This window comes from Camponotus floridanus, unplaced genomic scaffold (genome assembly GCF_003227725.1).
Source record: "Camponotus floridanus strain SB8 unplaced genomic scaffold, Cflo_v7.5 scaffold5, whole genome shotgun sequence".
Classification (NCBI taxonomy): Eukaryota; Metazoa; Arthropoda; class Insecta; order Hymenoptera; family Formicidae; genus Camponotus; species Camponotus floridanus.
This window is the reverse complement of record NW_020229658.1, coordinates 2,410,842-2,437,051: the sequence shown is the minus strand read 5'-3', so window position 1 is coordinate 2,437,051 and position 26,210 is coordinate 2,410,842. Positions and strand designations below refer to the sequence as shown.

Here is a 26,210-nt window from a genome sequence, read left to right as displayed (position 1 = left end):
TATTGGCGTAAATTATAATGCAGCCCGGAGTTTATGCTCCACCACCATCACCACGACCACCACTACTGCTGCTATCGCGTCGCGTTGAGATAATCGGGCCCCCTCATTGTCCGCGATCGTTATTTTGTCGTCGTTAAATTAATAATTAAATTATACCGCACCGAGGCCGCCGGCGGCGGCGCTACAAAGTGAAATAAACGTTCCTGCAGCTTTCGAAGGAGAGAGAGGGAGATATGTTAGACGAGGCCATCTGTCAAAGTTCGCGTGCTCTTCCGAGAAACTCGCTCTCACGCCTCCTCGTCTATCGAGTCGCGGCCGCGAGTATTTCAATCAGCAGTCTCTGATATTACGAGGCGTGATCGAAGCGAAATCGAGTCGGTGGGCGCTGGAAAAACACTAATTCTGCATCGCGATCACAATTTTCCAACTATTTCTATAAAGTTATTTCTTCTTTCTTCTCTTTCGCGCGTTTTGTATCTATAGAATATCTATAGATATTCTGTTGTGCGTTTAGAAAATACAAAATTATTTTATATTGTCTAAAATATGTAAAGCAATTTCATGCAACTTGCGAGGAGATATTGGGAGAAACTGATACGATAATCTCTCGAATTAATGTTTTACCCGTGCGGATGTCATCGGGCATTATTCGCATATTTGGGATGAGACGAATAGACATTTCGTATCGTGTTTGATACGCAAGAGAGATAGAGAGATCAAGTAGAGGAGCGTTTGAGAAAGAGAGACGGCGAAGGAAAGAACATAAAGATCGACGTAAGGGAGAAAGAGAGAGATTGTTGGGAGAGGGGAGGACAGACGGGAATTAAGTCTCGCGAGCACGTATGTTCTTACACTCGCTAATGATTGTCAAGTAATTTTGTTATACGTGCTCCAGATTTTTTGCCATCGTAATTTCGAACGCGCGTCAATCGCTGTGCGAGACTTGGCGACGCGGACAAGTCGTTGCATCCGAATAGCTTTAACCCTTTCGCTTTACGAGCAAGACGACTAGTTTTTGCGCTGCTCGAGTCGACACGGTTTTTTTTTCCTAGCTCGAGTAAAGAAAACCGTGGTTATCGATCTATTGGTTTTATCGAGTAGCTTTCTCGTGGAGTAAAAACTCGTATTTATATATTTATATAAATATATTTTTTAAAAATTTTAAAAATGTCCCATGATTTATCATTTTATTTTAAATAAATTTTTTTATTATAAATTTATCGATACGATAAACTTTTTCGTTCTTCGCGACGCGAGAATAAAATGCAAGCATGGTTTTAAAATCATTCAAATGTCGATTAATAGATATATTCTGAGTCATGATTAACTCATTTAGCATTCTATCTGTGATTTTTTAATGAAATGATAAATCGAGAGGAGAGATAAGTTACGGTATCTCGCAGCACACGAAAGTCGCTGGCAGATCTCTCGTATTTTGCATCAATCTTCTTTATATAATTATACTCGGAAAATGATATATCGGTTTGTTAAATGTTGCGGAATAAAGTTGTCATTCGATCTAAAAACGATATAAATGTGAAAGTCAATTCGTCTCGTGATTAATTTTCTGAAATTATTGCAGCCGGAAAAAAATGAAATACTGAAATATTAGCGTTTTATCGCATATCGCAAGAAGTTACATGTGTTACAAGATTATCGGTATCGAACATGTCGATCGATAGAAAGGCGTTTGCTCGCGCAAGGACCTACGCGCGCTGCTACCGTCGCCATAAGTTACGCCTCGTTGTTTAGCGCCGAAAGGATTAAAGGATCGCGGCCTCGCGACTTGTTTTGTAACTATTAATAAATGAATAGGAGATAAAAGTTCTCTGCGAGAGAGGCCACGATGCTCGCGGAATTTATCGCGCGCGTTTAATGCGTCTCGACGATTTTTAACGTGCAATTTTTATGGTATTTTATTACGCAGATAACAAATTTCCCTCTTAGATCGCCGACATTAATTCGTGACTCGGATGAACGTGATTCGATAAACGAACGATTATTTTACGATGATTATCTCGGTCTATCGAATAACATTCGACATTTCGCACGACGCTTCGCAGATTCAGCAAAGTTGTTTTCACGCCAATAATCGGCTACACACGTATTTCGCACGTGTTATGTGCCCGAAGTGAAACGTCAAAGTCCGCGAAAATTAAAACGCTGCAAAGGAATGATCGGAAATTCAAACAGAATTTATTTGGAGACTATAACATTGATAATAATTATAGTTCTTGCTTTATAATACCCAATGAATTTCTAGATAAAATTGCACAAGAGGATATATTTTTTTTATCAAACGAAAGAAAAAAATATTTCTAATGTGCAGAAAAATGAAAATTGCTAAAGCTTCGCAAGTTTGAAAGGCCATTGCTACTGGAATGAAAAGTTGTAGGAGAAATTGGCTATGCAACATGGTTCTTTCGACGCGAACACAAACCCCTTTTGTCGTCGATCGGAGCGATACGACTCGATTACGACGCGCATACCGTGCATCATGCGATACGCGTGTCGCACGCGAATACGCATGGAATGAAAAAAATATGAAGGTCGTTTGCAGGAATTCCGTTGGTGCAACGACATCCTACGACTACGTCCATCGATCGAAATCGACAGTTTCGTCTTGCTTCGTTTCGAATCTGCGAAAGATTCCAAGCATCGCAATCTAATAAAAGAATTTGCAATACAAAGTCTAGAGAAACTAAAGTTATGTGTTAATATTATAAAGCGAGAAGTTTAAGAGTTATAAAGGTATTTTTCACTAAATAAAACTTGTTAAATTTGCATATTTTTCTTTGACAAAGATGTGCGCGGGATGACATTTTTACTATTATAATTATATTAATTTTTAACAGCATATTTTCTTAATACATTTATATATTTCTTGAGGAAATTATAACTCTCTCTTTCTATAGAAAGATTTATAAAAATATTTTTCACACCAAATGATTTCTGCTCTAGATAAAATTTTTTTTAACAAAAATATGCTCCGAATGACACTTTACTATTATTACTATTATTAAATTAATTTTTAACAGCATATATCTTTGATATATTATTTATATATACAAAAAGTAGACAAAATAATGTGAACCCCTGAAAAATAAATATTATATTTGTTTATTAATAAGATAGGGCTACCATTTGCCTTTAACATTCAATTCTTCTAGAATAGAATCATACAATTTTTGAATAGTCTCCAGTAGAATATTGTCCCATTCTTGTATAAATAATGCCATTTGTCAAGATGTGTAACGTACCCATACACATAGCTAAAAAAGTTCAATCTTGATTTAAATAACGTCAAAATAAATTTTAATTTATTATAATTTTAAATTTTAATATTTAATTTTAATATAATAAAAAAATTTTATCTTCTCCAGTACAATTACTAATAATAATTAGCACAATTACTATATAATAATTAAATAATAATTTAAATATCATCGAACTATGGACAGTTTTGGAAAAAAGAGTGAGAAGCACATTCCCTCCTCCAACATCTTTAAGGTAATTGACAGATGTTTTGATAAAAGAATGAGACAATATTCCACTGAGAACTATTCAAAAATTGTATGCTTCTATTCTAAGGAATTTGAAGCTGCATCAAAGGCAAATGATGGCACATCTTATTAATAAATAAATATAGTACATCTTTCAAATGTTTGCATTATTTTTTCTATCTCTGTATGCATTTTTAAAAAATTTTAACTTTCTATAGAGAGTCATCGAAACATCATGAAACACCCTTTAGGTATTTGGCAATCTCCTCGCGCGGAAAACACGACTAAAGAGCTCGTTTCGAGCTGAATCAATCGACGCTAAATCAATCACGGGACACGTGCGCGCTTCTTCCGACGCGTGTAAGTAACTTACGACGCGTACTTTCGCCGTCTCGAAAGTCGTTACGACTCGACATTCCGTTTCCGCCCAAGGGGCGCGCCTGATTTATCTATGAGATTATACGACACATATCGTATCTTTTTTTTTTTCGTAAAATAGAAATAGACCAGTGTTATCGAAATTTCGAGCGTGGACAAACGATTACGCTAGTGATTTAATTTCATGAATTTTCCGAGAAAGAATCTGTGAGTTCCTGGTTCCGATAAGACTTATCAGAGAGGAAAAAAAGGCAGAGTTAACCCGCCGCCGATGATAAAGTCGATTCGATGTATCTCGCGTAAAGCTTGTAATTTGAATTGAAACTCATCGGTGCAACAATCTTGCCGATCTTATAGCAGAGATTTGACGATGTAACATTCCGCTGTCGAATCCCGATGAAGAATCGCGATATCGATCTTTCCGCTCGAAATTTTCTCAAACTCCAGAGAAATTCCTCAAGTTCGTCGAGCTGCCGACGCCACTGTGCGGCAGAGCGCTCTTGCAAAATTATCGAACGCGGTTTCAATGTGCGTATCTCTCGAACGAGCGTGCGAGAGCGAGAGATAAGGAAGGGAAGAGAGACGGGGAGGAGACAGAGAAGGAACGAGTGCCCGCCGTGGGTATAACGTTCGGCGAAATCTGCGAAAAACAGATGCACCATATACGTGCGCACACACACACGTATATGTATAAGCACGCACGCACTTACGCACACCGACGCGCAGCTCGTACGAGCCCCCACACATTCCACCGTGCATGCACACGCGGCCTGTTTGTGTAGGGTCAAAGAATTGGTCAGAGAACGAGAAAGAAAGACAGAAAGGGACAGAGGCTACGGATTGACGGGAGGGGTAAGCGAGGGATAAGCACGAGAAGGATAGCAAACTGTGCCTCGAGGGAGGACAGGGGGAGCAAGAGAGAAAAGGTGCGTATTTATCGAGGAGGAGAGTAGACCGAGCAGACTATCGCGTGGAGATGAAAGCAGAGAGCGGAGGGAGATGAAGAGATAGAAGGGGGAGAGTCAGCTGTCGCGGGAGAGGGACGTAATGCACTGCGAGAGATCGGTCGAGAAAGAGAAACAGAGAGAGAGAGAGAGGGATAGACGACCGAGAATGGACCGAGGTAAAGAGAAGGATAGAGGTAAAGAGTGGTTAGGCGGCGCCTGGTATGTGGCGCCTTCACTGGCGTCGAGCCATCTTTTATTCTGCCATTACAAAGCGTCAACACGTATCCCCATGTGTACGTCTCGCGCACGCACACCCACACATGTACGTGCAATCTGTGCGCGCGCGCGTGCACTCGTATTGCGACGCTCTATGCGTATCTCCTTACGAGCGCATTGTTTGCGGACAATACGAGGGGACAATCGCTCCGCGATGACGACGATGACGGTCGTCGGATTCCTGGCTGCTGTCAGCCTTTTTTAGACTCGTCTAGGAGGCCCTTCGTCCCTATCTCCGCCTCCCCTTCTCGCTCTTTCTCATCATTCTAGAAGGGAGGAACGTACACGTGTGTTCTACGTTATAGATGCGTTCTTAAGAGAGCAGCGATCTCAGAGTCTTTAAGAGAGTCGTTGACGATGACGATCTCGGAGCACATACGGTTTTTTTTTACGAGTATGCCGTTGCTAATGAATTCTTCTGCTACTTTTCGCACACTTTTTGCTGCTTTCTTCCCACGTTCTGATTCTTTTTACGGTCGAGCATTTTTTACGTCTCACAGCTGGAACCTAAATGAATCTTTTTTTTCCTTTTTATAGCTAGTGATCTATTGGAATTTAATTTTATGCGGCCTTATCCGCGCAATATTTATTATTAAATTGTATAAAATATTATTGTTCTCAATTTTTTGGATACATCTTTGCGTAAAAGATATTTTTATATTTTATATATATCGTTTGAGAGACACAAACACTGCCGAAAGAATGAACACTGTAGTAAAGTCGATTCTTCGAAATCGCGTCTATTAAAGTCCAACGTGGTGCATCGGGAAGACGGGTGCTGGGCGATGTCGATAAGGGCCAACGAAAATATAAGCGCTGCCAAGTGTCCTTTTGATCGAGCATTGCCGCCTCTGCCATGCACGCGTAATAGAGGTGAGGAGTCTTTTTTTAGCCTCGGCCGACACTCTCCTCTCGCAGGAGAACCTAAATAAATTGAACGATTTTATTGCGATACTATTCACGGCGCGCCCGCCTACTTGTTTCACAATGCCCGGTATGTGTCCCGAGTTGAGTGAAATTTTTTTCCAAGGGCCGGGGGCGGGGTGGGTGTAATTATATCCACGTGATTTTCGCGGTATGCCTAATGGCGCGATTAAACAACCAGACGTTTGAGTAGCTCGGATATTCGGGATTCATTAAACCCGACTACCACTTATTTACCGTGAGCCTCCGAGGGAACATATGTACATATGTATCCGATATGTATGCGTAATGTCTCTCGTTTTATTCAGATTCCGTATGCAACACGCGCCACCGCATTCCCCTGCCAGGCAGGCGCCAATAATATTCTCGCTGTACCGTTTTCTAATATGACACGCACTTAAGCAAACACCCGACGACTTTATATCTTCACTTGCTATGCGCTACGCACGCATGTAAACGTGGGGGCGCACGCATTTCGCGAATACATACGGAGTGTCCCGCTCTTGTCACATTAAATTCTTAATTCGCCGGATTCTTGACAGATTCGATCATCGATTCTCCTTCGACGAAAATATGTGACTAATGATTTAATCGACTTGAAATTTGACTTTGTTTTCGTTAAGGAGTTATGCCTAGTTATGAAAGTTAAAAAAAACGATTTTTATGTTTTTACATTTCTTTGAAGTATATCATGTTGAAAATATTTCCTTGAAAAAGTTTCAAATTAATCGAATGCAAATTGACGGCGTTATAAGTATATGTTTCATGAAGCGCCAAAATGTATAATTTTGTTTAAACACGACTGTAAAGCTTCAGCTCTGTTTTGAGGACTATCAAGCCAATATATTTAAGATTTAAATAAACTAAAATTATATGGGCCTGAAATAGATGATTCTGTGTAAATTAAAAGAATCTGCATTTTATTTAAACGTAAACTTGATACAAATCTTAAAGGCGTTTTTCTCGAAATCAGTTTTTCAAAGTCGGTAAGCAAAATATTTCGCTCTAACCGTTACATCAATTTGCTTGAAATTTTACAGGCTCCTTCTACATATAAGAACCTAGTAGATGAACGAAGGATTTTGTTTTTTAATGAATACTTTTTTTTATTTAATAAAAGACTAGCAATTTTTAAGTCGAGAAAGAATATCTTAGTGCTCAAATGGCTGCCATTTTGTCCCAAAACAATTTTTCGATTAATCCTTCGTTCATTTATTAGACAATTTTATACATTAACTACAGTTTATCGAATTTATGATATCAGATAATTAGCTTTGAAATAGCACTGCTCACCGCGCAGCGCTTTTTAAAAAACAATATTCGGGAGAATAATTATAACTTTTACATTATTTAATATTTTATTTTTAAAATATATAATAACATCCTCAATACTTGTACTGTTGAATAAAAATTTATTTGAAAAGAAATTATTACACTTTTCAAAACAAATTCCCAAACATCATACTTTTTTTCGGTCTGCTGATTAAGCATAACCCCTTAAAGAGCCTCGTTGAGGTTTAATGCGTTTGAAGCGAGACACCCTGTACACGGAGCAATTTTGCAAACCTGCAGTGGGCGTTCTCGGGAAAGATGCGATTCTTAAATGCGAGCCTTATCCGTTGGATCTATCTTGCCTATTCAGCGATGCGTGCCGCGGCGACATTCCGACGCCATCAAAGTCTTAATAAATGCATCGCGTTGCTTCGATGATCTATTTTTTATAGACGCGCCGTTAAATTATTCCCAACGATGTAAATCTGTCCAATCGCGCTCGTCATTTATATATTTATTCTTACATCATTACACATGTGTGCGTGTGAAAATAATCGTTATAATATAATTATCTTTTTCTTTTCGCGCATTTGTACGATTGAAAGTGTCATCAAAGAGACCGCGGGATATTTGTTTTCTCGGAATGCGTGGCGCGATATTATTCCGCCCGATATTTATGCCACGCGTGTCAAGAGTTTGCGTGTGCGAGTGAAACTCGGCGATGTCGACGTAATGCATTCAGAACCGGACGAGCGGCGCGACGCAGGAAGCGAACGGTTTATGGCTTTGTTGTCGTCGTCTTTGGCTGCGCGCGTAAGATTTTTTCTTCCTCCTTGTTTTTTTTCCCTCTCGAAGGATCGACTCCTGAATAGAATCCCACGTGAAAGTCAGCCGGTGCGCCTCGCCGGCGCGACAGGCACGATCCTTCCTTCCCGCTAGTCTCGTTTAAAAGGCGTCTGTCCTCGACTTGGCGACTCGCTGACGCGGTCATCTGTCGCCTCTCTGACGCGCGTGGCCCCCGATATCGTCGCGTCACCTCGATTGACATGAACAGCTTTTCGCCGTGTATACCTGTGTCCTTACGTGATTTCCTTTTTATCGAGTCTTTTTATCTGAACTTTATTTTCGATTTGCGCGAGTGAATCCGTCATCCGTCTACTCTGTCCTGCGAAAATAGAATCAGAAAAATAGGAAAAGAGGACGAAATTAAGCTAAATTCCAAGTCTCCTACTGTTGTATTATTTTTGGAAAATTGTAACATAATTAAAAACATATTTCTTCTATTTTTAATTTTTATCGTAGTGTTGCAAAACACTTGATACTTTAGAACAATACTAGTGTAAATGAGAAAAATGAATTCAGCGCTAGATATGCCTCGACGATAAACTGCGCGGTCGCCTGATCTCTAATCTCGCTAATCGATTAGAACGTAAATTGTTGATGATTTCCAGAGAAATTTGGGGTGAAGCGCGATATAAATTTATATCGCGATTATAATCGCAAGGTCGCGTGATAAATTTCGATGAATGGCCTCTCGGCACTTTCGCGAGATACTTGACACAATCAATATCGATTATGTAATGTCGACTTTATCTAATGCAACCTGACACGTCGCTCGTGGTAAGAAAAGTAACGCCAAGATTTGCAGAGAAATTGGAAAAAATTGCAAAAGTAGTACGAATTTACGGATTTTTTTTCATTGATCTCTTCTGAAATCGCGCATCTCTCTCTCCCTCTCTTTCTCAAGGTAAGCCGGTAGTTTCTGACCATCTTATTCCGTAATCGTCGTCTAGTTTCTTCCCGTTTCCGATTACACGAGGTTGCGAGATTGAAAATGATTCCTCGTGCGCACCTGCATCCAGCCGACATTTATGACGATCGATTTATTAAGTTCGAGAAGGAGCGTTGCTCGACATTTGTTATTATTTTTTAATCATTCAACGCGTATATTCTCATGCCAGATTTTTGTCGCAGCGAATCGTAGAAACAGCTATCTGCCTTTATACGATAATTCGCATATCGCTGATTTCTAGTAAATGTATTTTAAGACACATTTAGTTTAGCGCCACTGGTTATGCAAATATTTGCGGGTCGTGATATTTGGACGATGGACCATTATCGCGAGGACTTAAATCGTTTGTACATAACTTCCAAAAAATAAGGAAGAATTTTACGATGCCAAATTCAATATTTAATATTGAAGAGAATAATATGAAGCTAATAAAATAGTAAAATAAAATGTCTCTGTATTTTTCCGAAATTCGATGGTTTATTTTGCAATAAAAAAATTTGAGGAGATTTTCGTAGACGTCTCTCTCTAGCCAGACATAATTTATTTGCAATTTACAAATAAATGTGTATCGAGCCAAAAGAGATAAAGATATTTTTCGTGCTATCAGTGTTTATTCTCTCAGGATTCTCATTTTTTTGACGGGACATTTTCTCAAGAATTCGGGAATTGGGATGATTTTTCGTGAGATTCTCTTTCTAAATATGATAAAATTTATTTATATATAAATACGAATAAGTATTTCCTAAGGTAAAGTAAATATTTTTACTATCAGTATTTATCCTCTCGAGATTTTCCCGTAATCTGGCGAGAGAGAGATTATGGCATCGATGTAAAATACAAAAATGCGTTCTGGCAATATTTTCTGTAGACTTTGATATATCGAAATTCCTATCGGCGAGCTCTAAATAATATAGGCGCCATTGGCATGTTGCGCATCTTATCGCGGGCAAACACCGCTCGGCTAAACTTGTAATTCTATCTCAGTTTCTCGTCTATCAAATTATATACATGTATACACATATGTAACGTGTACACGCACATTTATAATAAAATATATGAAGAGGTAACCGCGTCTCGCGTATATCCGCACATATGTACAGAAATATTTCTCGAAATTATACGCAATAATTTATTTCACACTGTAATGTAATATGTGACACGGAAACTATTTTTAGCAAAAATTGCATTACTGCGAGGCAGAAATAGAGGAGTCTCCCGTCCATTACGCGCGAGAGAAAAAGCATATTGCGCCTTCTCTTGACGCAGATTAATTCGATGCAAAGCCAGATCGAAATCGCTTCTTAATTCGCGTCATTAATAGAAGAGTGTGCTAAATGTTGCATAGACGGTGTGACATGAATAATATTGACTACTGTCGGCAGATTAAGACGGTCGTTAAAGTTTAGTCCAGTTTAAGTGAATGGAATTATTATTTATGAATATTAAAATTATTATTTATTATAATGTTGCACAGAAAAAAATAAGCGTCAAATCAAAACTTGTATATTTAAAACTAATGCATTCATTGATTCGTATATACGCAACAATTTATAGTCTTTTTAGAAGAATTGAATAATTTTAAATTTCAACAATATTATAGTCTTATTTTAATATTGTAATTGTCATCTCAAGAATATATAATTATTTAATTCTACTTTAAGAAAATTATAATCTTTGATTTAAAAATGTTATTTTCTATCATTGTTTCTTTTCCATTCAAGAAAATTAAATTTTAAATCATAAGAATATATTTTTCTTGGTTAACCGATATAAAATTGCTTTATTCAAGTAAACAATTATTCAAGCAATTATATTTTTCTTTAATTAACGCGATATAGTCTCATTTCAAGATTTCCACGTTAAAACTAAATATATTTTTAAAACAAGAATGTCCTTTTTTTCTGTGTGAATCATATATTATATTATTCTGTTTTTTAATATTTAATTTAATATTACTATGTCTCTTAATATTTAATATTTAATTTTTATTATAAGTAAAAATCTATTTTTTTTTAGTTACTTAAATATATAAAATAAAAATTGATGGAATGTCATAATAATGAATGGCATTCTATGAAGCATTATAGCATTGTTTTGAAAAATTGTTTAAGATTCCAATCTCTAAGAAAATTGTAAAATAACGCCACTAAGTGAGAATGGCAGAATAATATTTGCGAGTATCGAGAACCGCTTTCGACGCGCAAGGTACACATATCTGACGAGTCGCAAATGAGCAAACTCGAGCCGTGTTTTGCGAGGAATGAGATCTTTGCGGTTGCGGTTCGGAGGTGAGGAATTTGGCAAATACGTCCCTGGTAGCGGAGAATTGTGGGTTGTACAGCTGGAGCGCGGTCGTTGCGCTCGTACGTACGTACGATCGGCGTTGTGCGCGTTTAACGCACACGCGCGAGGGACGCGATCGCAAATGGAGCCGTCGTCGGTGGCCGGCTTTCTTACGAGAGCGCGTGTCGTTAGGTATGCAACGCGCACACCTATACAAAGCCGCTTGCGCTCGCGCGCGCGCGCGCGCGGTCGTAGAAAGGCCGTTTGAAGGACAAGGGTCACGTCTCTCTCCGAGTGCCGATATATATACGCGACACGGCCACTACCTTTACTACCTTTACCGTACAGCCGTCGACCCCGATGCGGTGCGCCTGCCTGGCTGCCTACCTAACCAGCGTGATCTCACGCGCGCTCGCGGACGAACGGATCGCGAAATTCTTTCCTTCTTTTTGGAATAAGTAGAATAGAGAAGAGATTGCCTTCGGAATCGGGGTCAAGTAATCAAGGATTTATACGGAATAAACGGAGGATAAATGACGAAGTCGAGGAAGATGAACGAGAAGCAAAAGAAACTCGCTTTTAAAGCTTTTTATGCATATATATACAGGGTGTATGCTAGGCCAGGAAAAATCTAGAATTCTCAGGGAATTTTTTAAAAACTACTTTTTTGATATTTTTTCTATATTATAAATATAAACATTCGTTCTATGTAGAATATCTTGAGTGACATCAATAGCAAGCGTCTATTGCAGAGCTCTTAAAAAAAGGAAGAACACTTTAGAGGTGAAAGAATTAGAAAAGAAACGTATAAGAATTTTAGAGAACGCTCAAAAAGACGCGAATGCTCTTGAACAACAGATTCAAGTATTAAAAAAATAGATTTATATATATATATATTTGATAAATTTTTGTGTTGCCCAAATTTTATATTAAAAGATATTTAAATGTTTTTTTTTTTTTTTAATTAAGTTTTAATTAAAAGTTTTTTTTAGTTAAAAGTTTATGTAAGATAAATAAACTTATTTTAAAATTATATTTATATAAATATTTTAATTTTACCTGGAATTTTAAACAAAAATACCTTTAACATCATGGAATTCTTAGGGAATTTATTTTCAAGATTTGAGTATACACCCTGATATATTGTTACGAAATTAAATTGAAAAAATGATGGAAAAATTTAATAACTAATAAAAAAACATATATATGTATATCATATATTGTACCCCTATGAAATTTAATAACTAATAAAAGGATATATATATATATATATATATATATATATATTTATATTATATATCACATATGATTGCATGATTTATCATTTTTAATATAAAAGAATCAAAGTGTACGCTATTATATTTTTCATCGAAATGAATGAAAGATGTAAATCTCTCTTTACATAATTTTTTCTACTACTTTATGTCGATGCATGCGGCTTATCTTTTACGTGCAAGCTCGTTAATGCCACCGTACGTACGCGGAACAGTATGATCCTGCAATGGGCACCTACGTTACGCAGTTAGTTGGCTCGACCATGCCAAGGTTGGGAACCTTATCTAAGTTTCAAGGTGTTTGACCCAACTGGGAAAATGCATTGGCACTCGGGTGGCTTTGCATCACCACGGCTGCTCGCGACCGAACCGCTTAAAGCACTGTTCACAATTTGCTTTCCTTATCGACCGGAGCGATATAAGTGTGCGCTATAAATGCGGATTTTATTATTCCTGGTCGCGGAGATGGAATGTCGATATTAACTCTCTCACCATCAAGAAATGCACTTCTTCCGTCGTCTCTTAATCTCACGTGAAACAATACAATTTCATTCTCAAGTATATTCGATTTTTATAAAAATTTATAGAAACAGAGATAAAAAATCACATTTTAATTGTATTGAATTATATTTTATTAGCTTAATAATAATTTTTTGGGGGAATATTTTTAGCGGAAATGTATTAATTCTATGTTGTTCCATGATGTTTATACTAAATTCAATGATATGTTGATCGAGAGAGCGGCCCTTGAGCGATACGAATTGAATTCGCGTGAGAAACGCGCAGAGATATAAATCGCGCCGAATTAATTTACGTAAAATATTGAGCCGATCAAAACAACACTCCCGGCCGTTCTTCGCCAATGTTACTCTTCGCAGATCGCTGCGCGGCGCGTCGATAAGTAATTGCATCCAATTTCTCTGGAATTCGCTTTTGGGCCAAGTGCCGCGACGATGGCACCGCGCATCTCTTTCGTGCATCTCTCTCCTCTCGCTCGCCGAAATTTATCATTCGCCGTTTTTCATCTCGTCCCTCTGAAAATTCGCGAATCGCTCTGCGTTCCCAAGGATTCGCAAATTTTCCCCATGTCTTTTAGCATCTCTTTGACATTTATCCTCCGCGATATTTTTAATAATCGACTAGTTGCAAGGGAAATTCTCGCGCAAAAATTGGTCTTTTCCCAAGTGATCGATAGATCGACTTCTCGAGCAATTTCGTGTATTTCCTTCTGGCCGACTTTATAATTCGATTGATCACGATTGAAGCGTGTCGCATCTCTCACGAGATGTATGCGGCCGTTTCGTTTCGGACGATTGCGATGGTATCGCATTCCAAACGAGAGAGAGAGAGACTCCAGATACTTTAGCCGGGACTGTCGCGTGTCTCGGGACGACGCGTTATTTTTCTCTCATCCGTGTTTACACACGCTCCCGTGCAAACACCTTGCCGTATCGCTCTGCGCTCTGCGATTGGTATGCGATTGGGAAGGTCGACACTCGAGATCTGCGTACGCTGCAAACGATAAATATCTGCGGCCGACTCCGCGTTTTAACCATTAGATTCGCTCACGCGCGAACCCTTCCCGAGAGATTTATTTTATTGCTTTATTATTTCATAACACATGCCCTCATAAACTCGTGCGCGACTTGCCGGAATTATATTTTGTCAAATATTAAAAATTTATTTTTCATGGGGATGTTGGAACGATTAAAAATTTATCGCCATTTTTTGCATTATTTGTAACATGTAGAATTTGTAGCGGCAAATATTCTGGAAAATTTAGGTCCCATTGCCAGATATTAATCACTGCGTTGGGCAAATATGAGAATGATTGGTGAGATTTTTTCTTTATCATGGTCAAACTTTGTAACAAGTATGATTAATGTCAACATGGGTAGATGCCACAGAAAGACTATCTTTCTAAATTTCACCAGCGGTTCAGATATAAATTTTATCTCTGTTATTTAGATTAAGAGCAAAACATACGCGATATCGTGCTATTTGTTAATCATTTATCTACCTCGGTTAATTTTTTGTATCCAGAAAATTATTTCTACAGATGATTTTTTTCGAGTAATTGGAACGAGATTCTCTCAAAATGAGAATCGAGTCGTATTTCAATTCTCAGATTAACACGCTGGCACATTAACACGTTAAATACGTATCATTAGATTATCTCGTAAAAGCATTTCGTGCCTCTCTCTTTCCGTCTTCGTGGAATCAACCTTTTACACAGTTGGAAGAATTAGTCTGGCAGCGGGTAATTTTCGCCGGCACCGATTCATTGAGAGGTTTTTCTCAAGCGGAGATCCTTGGAAACGAGAGCGGTTATGAAAATAAAAGACCGCGGATACACGTCTCTAAGAGACAGCCAGACGAAATGATACGCCTCTCCTTCTCTCTCTCTCTCAACGCTGAGAAAACGAGGACACTTAAGAGACGCGGCAAGCTGCAGTCAATTTCATAATTGCTTCTTTATCGCGATCTTCAGAGAACCGACAGAATTGCTTTATTACAGGGCTTTCAGTCTGCTTCCAATTTTCCAAGCACATGCGTCGCACGCGCTGCTCGCCGCCTCGCGATGGCGTGGCCCACATTTAGTGACTGCGTTTATTGTATCGCGACCGAATAAGAGATCGCAGGATGCACCTCGCGCATTAGTGACGTACAGTGACGAGAGGATCCTTTGCTTTAACGAGGAATGTAGCTCGCTACAAATTTAATCAAATTTATCGATCAAATTGTCCACTAGTTATTTGCTTTAGCGTCTCAACATCGAGACATACGACGCTCTTCCGCTCTAGTGTCTGCATGATTTTTGATAATTGTTGCGAGACACGGCGTATATATTTATCTCGCGTCTGATTTTTAATCCGATAATAACTCGATGGACGAAATAAAAGGCGCAGCGGTGATCAGTCATCAGGAATTGCTAAGAGACTGCAGACGATCGCAGATAAACATGAAAATTCGACGGGGTCGACGACGACGGCGACGACGGCGGGCGACGCGACAGGCGTCCTTGCTCCAACCACTCGCGCTACTACCGATGACGTAATCGTCGCGATACCCCGCAATCTTGGCGCCGCGGTAAACTCGTAATATCTATTTTTATCTGTGGTGGAAGCAAAAGGGGCCCCTCCCGAGTCCCTCGTCTCACTGACTGCGCTCTCTCTCTTTCTCTCTCTTTCTTTCTTTCTCTGTCTTCGTGTGGACGCCACACACGCACGAGAACACGTATTGAGTCGTAAAGATCGAGAGAGAAAGAGAGAGAGAGCCGAGTCGAGCCAAGCCTCGATGTCCGAGGAGACTCGAAATCGAACGACGTTTATTGCGGTCGAGATAAGAACGTGCTTTTCGTGTTTTCATGCACAACCAAGTTTCTGATCTGGCGTCCCGAGCGAGTTCTCGAAGTTAATGTTTGATTAGCTCGGCGAGACCGGTCATTAATCGGCTTACTAATCATCGGCAAGAGCGAGTAGCGAGAACGTGGAAGCTGTCTTCAACAGCTGTGCACTAGGTGACGCGAAGCTTGCCGACTCGAAAACACGTTTCGCGATATTGAAGCATTGTGACGCAATAAAACGTAAAGGAAAGAGATCGAAATTATACGAATTAATTTACGTCCAAGTATTTAAGTTGCGTGAATAATAATTAATTTGATATTTAAATAATAACTATTTAAAAAAAGATTCTTTTTTTTATCTATTTTCTAAATTAAATCATCTATTAAATTATTGGCAGTATACAAATTTAAATGACTCGTAATGATTGGAATATTATAATAATCATCTGACGCGTTACAAAAAATATCATGTCAGTATATATTTGCATAATCATTTCATCTCATCTTATCATTTTTTAAGCTTAAAATAGACTTGGATTCATACACACACACACATCTCATATAATGTAAAATATAAAAACTATATTATATTAATGCAATCACATTACGCATATTTATTTCTTGCTATCTCTTCTTTTCTTTCTTTCTTTTAAAATGAAATTTAATATCTCTCGCAATCTAATGCAATATATCATCTCTGTATAATATAAAATAATATAAATAGAGTATAATATAAAATATAATATTAAATATATTAAATATAATATTAATATTAAATAGTAAATATTAATATTAATTTAACATTAAATATTATAATTTATTATAATTTCTTTTATATTATTATAATTTATTTTTAATACAAAATTTTATTTAATATTAAATATTAAAAGAATATAAAAATTTGAAATATTAAAAACTTTTGATAACGATTTTCGATTTTAATTAATTTTATATCATTATTTCGGATTTGTGTAAAATGAGACAATCCATACTCGATTGCTATGCGCCCTATGCTTTCCGTTCTCACGAATCCTTTTACGTTCGCTCGACCGGACTCGTCCAGCCCGCAGGATCTGGCGCCGTCTCCAGACGACGCCATCGGAGATGCCGTAACCGGCGACAGCGTGGGACTTTCGCCGGCAACCGGTCCTTTGTAATATCGCCCAGAATTTCTTCTCTCGTATAAACCTCTTTACCAGGAAGAAAGCCCTATCGTTAACAAAGGATCTCGCTCCGGGGAGTCCTTTATCGCGGATGACAAATTTTCGGAAAATCGAGCATTCCAACCGTAGAACGGAAGTATCACTGCACTAAATGTGACCAAGAAGAAAACGTAGAACTATAAAAATCCGGATACGTATTAGAGAAAGATTACGATCTAGTCAAATATTTTAATTATCTCCTCTCGTTAAGATGAACGAGAGTTTTGAAGCACCACATTTCCCTTTCCCGGCTTCTAATCCTTATATATTTTTTTTATTTCGAAAAGAAAAATTCATCACGTCCAACTTTAATGCCAATTGCTTTCTAATTTGCCAACGATGAGAAATTTTTGTTTTGAGACGAAGATTGACACAGACACGAGATTAACATATCGCGCAACCCTTGCTAGAATAACGATAATGTCATTTGTAAATATATCTGCTGTGAAGAAGAGAATGATGTAATGTTTATCTTTCTCCTTTCTTATCTGCTGTCCACAGGTGAGACGGGGCAGAGGGAATGGTGCACCCTGGCGTACTGGGAGCTAGGCGGTCGAGTGGGTCGTCTGTATCCCGTGGAGCCGTCAACAGTGAACGTCTTCGACTCGCTCCATGACGGCGATGGCCTCTGTCTGGCGACTCTGACCGAGAATCACAATGCACTGCCCACGGTCCAACGTACGCGCAGCAAAATCGGCCTCGGTAAGGATCTTGTGTGTCTACAATTTTTTAATCTACATTTTATCTTTAAAGAATGCTGCTCTTTGTGTTTTCTGCTTTGCTTCAAAGATCGTTTATTCATCTCATGTCTCTTTTGAGGCTATATATTTAGTTATTATAAAAGATTATTTGATAACAATTAATTTATTAAATATAATTTATTAAATATAATTATTAAATAATAATTAAAATGTAATTATTCAATAATATCATTATGTATCTTTTCAGTTCTCATTTATGTTATACACATATAAGTAAAGAGAAATATATATTTAAATGCAAGACTAAATTCGTTAATATGATCTTTATAACAAAACAATATTTTTTTATTTATTAAAAATAATTTTATTAAAAATAAATTGCGCAATAAATAATTAAACATTGTTTCGCACAGTATTGACTTGTTTATAAAATTACGTGGACATAGTGCATTTTCATGACGAATCCATTTCCTACATTTTCAGGACTAACGCTCAGTCAGGAAGCGGACGGTGTATGGGCGTACAATCGGTCAAAGAGTCCAATCTTCGTGCACTCACCCACCTTGGACGAACCGGAATCGAGGACCCTGCTGGTTTACCGGGTGCCATCGGGTTTCTGTCTCAACATCTTCGATCGCGCCAAGACTCTGCAGCTTCCATATAACGGCGGTGGCGGTGGCGGTAATGGTGGCCAGACCGCCGGATTTGCCGCTTCCGGCCCCGTCGACATTAACTCCGTCCGCATCAGCTTCGTCAAAGGCTGGGGACCCAAGTACTCGCGACAGGAAGTCACCTCCTGCCCGTGCTGGCTCGAAGTCCTCTTGGCGCCGTGTAGGTGATCGTCCCCCAGGCTAGCCGGGCCGAAAGGATATTGTCAAGTCTCGTCCCAAACCCGCTCTTCTTCCTCCTCGTTGTCGTCGTCGTTATTGTTGTTGTTGTGCTCGGGGAAGATCGCTGATAATGATGCGACCGTGGCCTTTAGCTCCGTCCTAACGAGAGCTGTGTTAATAATGACTAAATGAAACGAAAAAAAAACGTGCCGGGGGCGACCGCCAGCGACATGTGCTGGGGTTGCCCCAACAACCCCAAGCAGTCTTACCAAAGTACACGCCGTAAAAATAATACGTCTAAGGAACAACGTCGCGTTCCGTTTCGACAGTAGAACGAGAGGTAGAAACGAAGATCGGAAATCGTTCGCCGAGCGTGTTTATCGAGCGCGTACGAACGGAGGAATTTACATTAACGAGTGGTACATGGGATTTTTCTTACGAAACGTGTGTTTGATTCGATTAATTTTTTTTATTCTCGATAATTTAGGATCGTCGATGTTACTCTCGAGATTCATGTGAGAATTTTCGACAAGGGAAGCGGAGAGTCGGGCTTCCGATAGGTCTAGTCACTTGCGTTTATGGTCTGCATGCGCCGATTCACGAATTCGCGTGCATGGATTCTGAATTCAACATGGCAGGGGAAATTCTTAGTCTTATAAAGATGAAACATGAAGCAAAGAATAATATCGACAAAGAGGTATGCAGGTCAAATATTTTTTACAATTTTGCTCCGTTTTTTTTTTCCAAAAGTGATTACTAAGAAAGATTTTTTATCAAATATTCAATAAAGCTTCTTAAGATAGTCGATATGTGTAATATATAAAAAAATTAAATATTTAGCCACTTTTAAATAATTTCGATAAATTATTATGAGAAAATTATTCTCTCTTTGTTGTAAATTTAAGCTTCGCAAACTCGTTATAATTCGTAGAATTTATGTTACTGAAAACAAAAATTAATTAATATATTTATAATTAATTTATATATTTATGAGATTAATATGTAAAGTTATAAAAAATGATTACGTGTTTAATATGCATTTAAATTAGTTTTTATGGAAATTAAATATTTTCTATATACAATTTTTATACAAATTTGTAAGAAATATAATATCATTATTTTTTTAAAGTATGAAAAATATTTTAAAGTAGGACTTTAAATATTATAATATTTATTAGTATAATATTTAATATTATATTTAATATTATATTATTTAATAAATATAATATATTTTTAAATAAGATCAATAATTAAAATTAGGCTTAAGTGCAATTCTTAGATTGACTATGATGCAACATCTACAACTTGGCAACATTATTTGATGGATACAACTTAATAGTCGAAAAAAAATTTGTCAAATCATGAGGCCTTTTATCGATAAGACAAATTCTTCAATTGCATTTGTACTGTGCTCTAATTGTTTCTTTTTGCTAAAAAATCCAAAGACAAGGACTAAAATTTGTAATATTATCGTTTTGTATTTCTCGACTAATATATGTTGCATTAACTGCATTTAGCTTCATTTAAGCATAATTTTAATTATTCATTTGCATCATAGATGTTGATTTGACTATTTCAAATAATATTATTTTTATTAATTTGAGTGCTTCAGTAACATAAGTTCTATAACAAGTCACGAGATAGTACTGGAATCGAGTAGTTGCGCTATTGATTAATGTTAAAACAAAACGTGCCACGAGTTCTGAAAGTGTTATCTCCGGTCGTCGTTCGGTGCTGTACATACGTATAGTATATGTACATACACTGTGCCTTCCCAGCTTCCCTCCGCGGTGCAGCGCGTACTCTCGGGAAATAGAAGTGCGCCACGTGCCAAGCTCGTTTCGCACGAAAAATATAATGTCTCCTCCTCCTTTTTCTCCGGAGCTTTGTACTACAGTAATACAATGTACTGTGATAACAGTTCGACACAAGTTTTTTGTTTTTTCTTCCCTTTTTTTACGATTGACGCGTTGCGAAGACGAGAGAGAAACAATGCAGAACGAAATACGTATAATGATTAAACAGAGGAGATTCTGCACATCGAAAATGAGAGAAACGATGTCATTAATTTTGCGAAAATTATTTCCTCGACTTATCGCATTAATTGTTGAAACATTTCTAAGTGAAAAATAACTTCTGTGTTAAAGCTTTCTTTTTTCTGTAAAAAAATTTATATTTCTGGTTTTCGACATGCAGAAATTTTTCTCAGAGAAATTGTACACGAGATGCATATATACGATATGCAAACTTTTTTTTTTTATATATACTCTGTAAATACGAATCGATTTTGAAAGAAGAAAAGAGCGATACATAGTGTTCAGAATAATAATGTTTAAGTACATACGATATATAATATGTACCAGTCATATGTATTCATTTACACTCACATACGCAATACATACATACATACATAAATATATATATATACACACACACACACACACACATACAATTGACTGATCGATCCGTAGGGTTTTTTCGACCATTAGTTTACTTTCGTACTACCGCTTTTATCGATGTAAAAGTGGCCGTTACTTTGTAATGATAATTGAACGAATGAATAGCTACGAGAACGTTATATTGTGATGTGTATACGCCGCTTGAATGTTATATATTATTATGTATACAGAGACGTATACGCAAAAATGTTCATAGGTAGCTAACTGTGTCAGAGGAAAAGAAGGAAATAGATTGAAAGGGAACGAAAATCGGCTTAGATTATCGGCGAAAATAATTGTAACGACGATAAGAGGAATTCCGCCGACAGATTATTCACTCTGAGCGACTTGCTTTTCATAGTCCCTTTTTCACTGCCCCCAACACGTTGTGGTCGAGATCTATTTAACCGTCTCCTTTTGCCGCAATTAAGACCGAACGCACTGCTGCTTGTGCACTGCTTTGGAATGCGTTTAAAAAAATTATATTACATATATACGTTGTCCGCGCGATGTACAAGATGGTATTTAATGATTTAATCCGAGACATGTCCGCATCTTCTCAAAGGAATTTAAGTTATCTCCATGTCATCGTTTTGAGCTCGAGGTACTAATATTTGTTTCAACGATCTTTGTCTCTTTATAAATATATTTCTCATCATTAATTTTGCTAATATATTTGACAATGATATTTTTATAATGTTTTAATTTTCATTAAAGTTGCAATAATTAAAAAAAAAGATAATATAATAGAAATAATTAATTGTAAAATGTGCATCAAAGATAATGCAGCAAGATTCATACTACGTCCAATTTTCAAGGGGAATTTGTTTTATATAAAACGAACTCTGTTGTATATCACATGTTGAAAATTGGACGGATAATATAAATCCTAGATGACACAATGAATAATACAAGACAGTGACTCAATTTATAATGTTAAATATAATTTGTGTTGAGATTTGCAAATTGATCATTTGTATACGTTGACATATACAAATGTATAATGATTCGTGCGAATATTTGTATCTCATGCTCGCTATATCGCGCTTAAGCATTCAAAAGGGAGCATACACGGCCGTAGCGCATTAAGAACAAAAAGGAACTTACGAAGGCGTACTAAAATTAATGGTAAGACTGTCCTACGACGTAAATACCACGACCGAGCGCTTCTTCTCTCCTGAAATGCCTGTCGTAGTAAATGCGAGAGCGATTTTTCCTCCGTTTAAGGAATTTAAAGGAAGAAAAGATTCACGCTCGTGCAAAAATACGAAAGAAATTCAAACGCGATATAATTTCTGAGGAGATTTTTCTAAGAAAGGAAAAAAAAGATTGATAGCTTATAGATTTTCCAATAGTAAATTTGCAATAATAAATTTGTTTAATAATTGAAAAAAAGGATAAAAAAGAAGTAAGCACTCATTCATAGATCTTTTTTCGATCTTCTCAGTCTTTTATATTTTTTGTGAATTTAAATTTTTTATTGGAGCTTTATTTACGTCTGTTAAATTCAGTGATTTTTATATAATAGACTATCATAATCATAGTTTTTAATATCAAAATCTTTTTGATATTCTTTATGTTGTTCTGCTTTTCGATCTTTTTCAAAACGTCCGGTATAGAAATATTATTTATAGATTGTATTTGTACACATTCAGAAAATGCAAAGAAATTTTAATGGAAGATTTTTGCGTGAATTTCTTGTAGTGTCATAAAATGACCGGACATACGAAAATCTAAGTTAATTTTAGAAGGAAGCTCAGATGCGTGTAAATAATATAATATATATGTCTTCGATGAAGATTTTTCTCAGATAAGAAAAGTTAAATACATATGTTGTATACATTCGTAAATTGCGTGAAACATTTTTGCATTTCGATTGAAAACATAGATTCATGTAATGCATGGATTGTCTTCTTTCACTTCACCTTTATTCGTTCTGCGTTATTTTCCCTTACATCTTCCCTTCGCGCTTCATCATCTTCTATTTTTCTACAATCTTCATTTTCCATTTTTCATTCAAGTCTTGACGTTCTGTTTTATTTTTTTTTCGAGATTATTGACAGCAAACCTTTTTATTTGAAAAATGACTTTTGATTTTTATATTTTATATCGCATCCCATTATTTTTAATTCATTTGATATAAAAGTTTAGAGTCTCCGGATTTTGTGATATAATATTACTTTTGTATCATTTCGTAAGGAAAATTATTACATCAGTAAATGGCTGTCTATCCGAAGCGCGTCAAGCAAGACTGAGGTTTCCGATTATAAAAATAATATATCCTTACGCCTGTATATCCGAATTGCGAGATTTATCTCAAACGAAATGATTGGCGACAGCCAATTATAAAAGAGCCGGCCACTTGTTTGACGAGTTACCGTTTCTCTCGGACGACGCGACGTGCCATTATCCAGTAGTAGTAAAATAACGAGAGTAATAACACTAATGTTAACGACCGAACGACAATTAGAGCTGTTTTCTAGCGTTTTACTAACTCTCAACTGCTATCGGCCGATCGACCACTCCACGTGTCTTTGTGGGGGCTAGGTTTAAATAATCTTTAAACCGTAGTTATACACATATACACATGCAATACGAAAGTTCCTCGTTAGCGAGATTAGATGCCTTCGAGCCAATTAATTCACCACGTTTCCGAGTTTGACTGAAACTTTTTTTGCTTGGAGGGGAGAAAAATTATGCGACAAAATGAGAAGAATTTGCCATTGAAAATTGAGCAAATAAACGAATGAAGGCAGCTAATTTCTCTATAAGGACTCTACGTCTGTGAAACATAGTGCCTTTACATAGCCGTTCACTGTTACATTAAATTAATTAGTGTTTAGAGCGACAGACTTAGCGATTATCACGCGTATCGATAAAAAACTAACTTGTTGATAGGTAAGCGCTTTATCGGCATCGGTACGGTATTACTGCCCCTCTGCTCGTATGTATTTTTCCTCCTTTCAAATTTGTTGATTTTCTCTCTTCTTCTTTTTTATTTTTCAGATTGATATATACAAGAATGATATATATATATATATATATATATATATATATATATATATATACCAGATGGGAACTTTCATAAAAAAAAGAGAGGAAAAGAACTTTGATACATTTAAATAAATTTCCGCAATTCCTGCCGTATCTTACGTTTTAGAGATACGCTTTATACATCCGTTAGGATGTAATGAATAAAGAAATAGTGCCTTACCACGAGATATTGTGCTTTTCGAAAGTTCAAAAAGTCGGAGAGAAAAGAGAGTGTTCTAAAAATGAGCAACTTTTAGATATTTCCCTTTCAGTCGTATCTTAAATTGTAATCTCGCAAAATTGATAAAACGCATCGTTTTTTGCCGTCAAAGAGAATTTACGTATAAAAAAAATCGATCGTTTCGCCGGAAATCATTGCGAGTTCGTCGACGAATTTGGAAACACGAAATGATTTAAAAGAGACAGTTTCTATTCCTAGTAGGAAGGAATCCTGCAAAACTTATTGATACCCAGACAGCACACATGTCCAAAAGACATCTAAAAGACAACTTAAAGACATCTTAAATCCTTCAGACATCTTTAAGACATCTTTTGGCCTTTTTGTGCTATCTGGGTACTTTTCACAATATTTCGAAAAATGTTATATAAACCTAAAAGAATATTTTTTAATATTTTTTAATGACATAAGCATGTTTGTTTATGCATATTATATTTTCGAAATTCGTCGATATAAAAATAATGAATACTCCTTTGCTCGACGATCTCGTATGATTTCCGAATTGAAATCGACGAGCGAAAGTTTGAAGATACATCGTTTATTTAATATATTTATAGATAAAAGAGCCTTCGATAGTGGCTACCCCAATTCCTCATTTTCGAATCACGCGCAATAAGATATACGCTAAACAAAATATATATTAGATATGCATATTATTACATATAATTGATGCACGGAAGACGAATCGAAATGAAATAAGCAACGCGTTGCTGTATATATTGTACATAAAGTAAGTACGCATGTGCGCGCACATATGCATACGTTATACATACTATGTATATATTATATATTATGTCGTCGGCGACGACGATAATAATGAATAACGAATGGTAGTAATAATAATTATAATAAAGAAAGCAGATATCGAATAAGTGCGAATAGCGTAACGGAATAACGATATATTATTAGGTACCACACACCCTGAGAACTCACAATATATATTATTTTCAATATCATTGTATTCGATTCCGAAATCAAGTAACACACGCTTACTAAGCGACGATCGTGTGTCGACGATCAAGGAAATCCTCTCCACTCATTTTTACGAGAAAAAGAAAATATATGAAATTGCAAATTTGTACCCGATGCGTTTTTAATGAAACACCAATCATACCACAAGTCCTACTATAAATCTCCATGTATGATATATATAAGTGCTATTTTATATATTATATTTATTATACTCAATTAAATTATTTTACATTTTCCTTGGCAAACAACATGCAAACATATTTGCTCAGAATATTTAGCATAATTTTTGAAAAATGGAAAAAGATTGCGATAAATATATACTCTTTGAGAAAAAGTTAATTGTAATAGATAATATATAAATATGATAATAATATAGATTTCCAGTTTTTATATGATACATAATGTTTATAATGTCACCGGAAGATGATCGCAGTTTAATACATACTTTATAATATAAGGTAGGTAGATGCTCTAAAGGCATCGGGTGATTAAATCCTGAAACTCTTGTAGCTTGCCATAGGAAATGATACTTGAACCTCTTAGAAGCTGCCAGATAAGTATTTTCCGTTCACTACCATGATTAATGCGTAAACTTGTAAAGTGCATCAGTCTGTTTCTCCCCTCTTTTCCTTCCTCTTCAACGATGTAATACAACACTAACATTTCCCGGATCGTTGTGCTGCTTTTTTCGCGGAATTGGACATCGATAAATTAAAATATCTTCTCTATCTCTCTTTCTCTTTCATTTTATTTTTAACATTTAATATTAACAACTTTTATTTCAAATTCTAACACTGTCGC

General features: G+C 36.7%; 1 protein-coding gene across 1 annotated transcript in view; it reads left to right on the top strand.

Moving 5' to 3' along the window:
* LOC105255810 (mothers against decapentaplegic homolog 6) overlaps positions 1–19,486 on the top strand; it is a 45,458-nt gene extending 25,972 nt beyond the window's left edge. The window contains exons 4-5 of the mRNA XM_011265316.2: positions 17,699–17,899; positions 18,382–19,486. Of these exons, the coding sequence (XP_011263618.2) occupies positions 17,699–17,899; positions 18,382–18,737 (557 nt within the window). The 3' untranslated portion in view covers positions 18,738–19,486. The remainder of the gene's footprint in view (positions 1–17,698; positions 17,900–18,381) is intronic.
* The last annotated feature ends 6,724 nt before the right edge of the window (positions 19,487–26,210 follow it).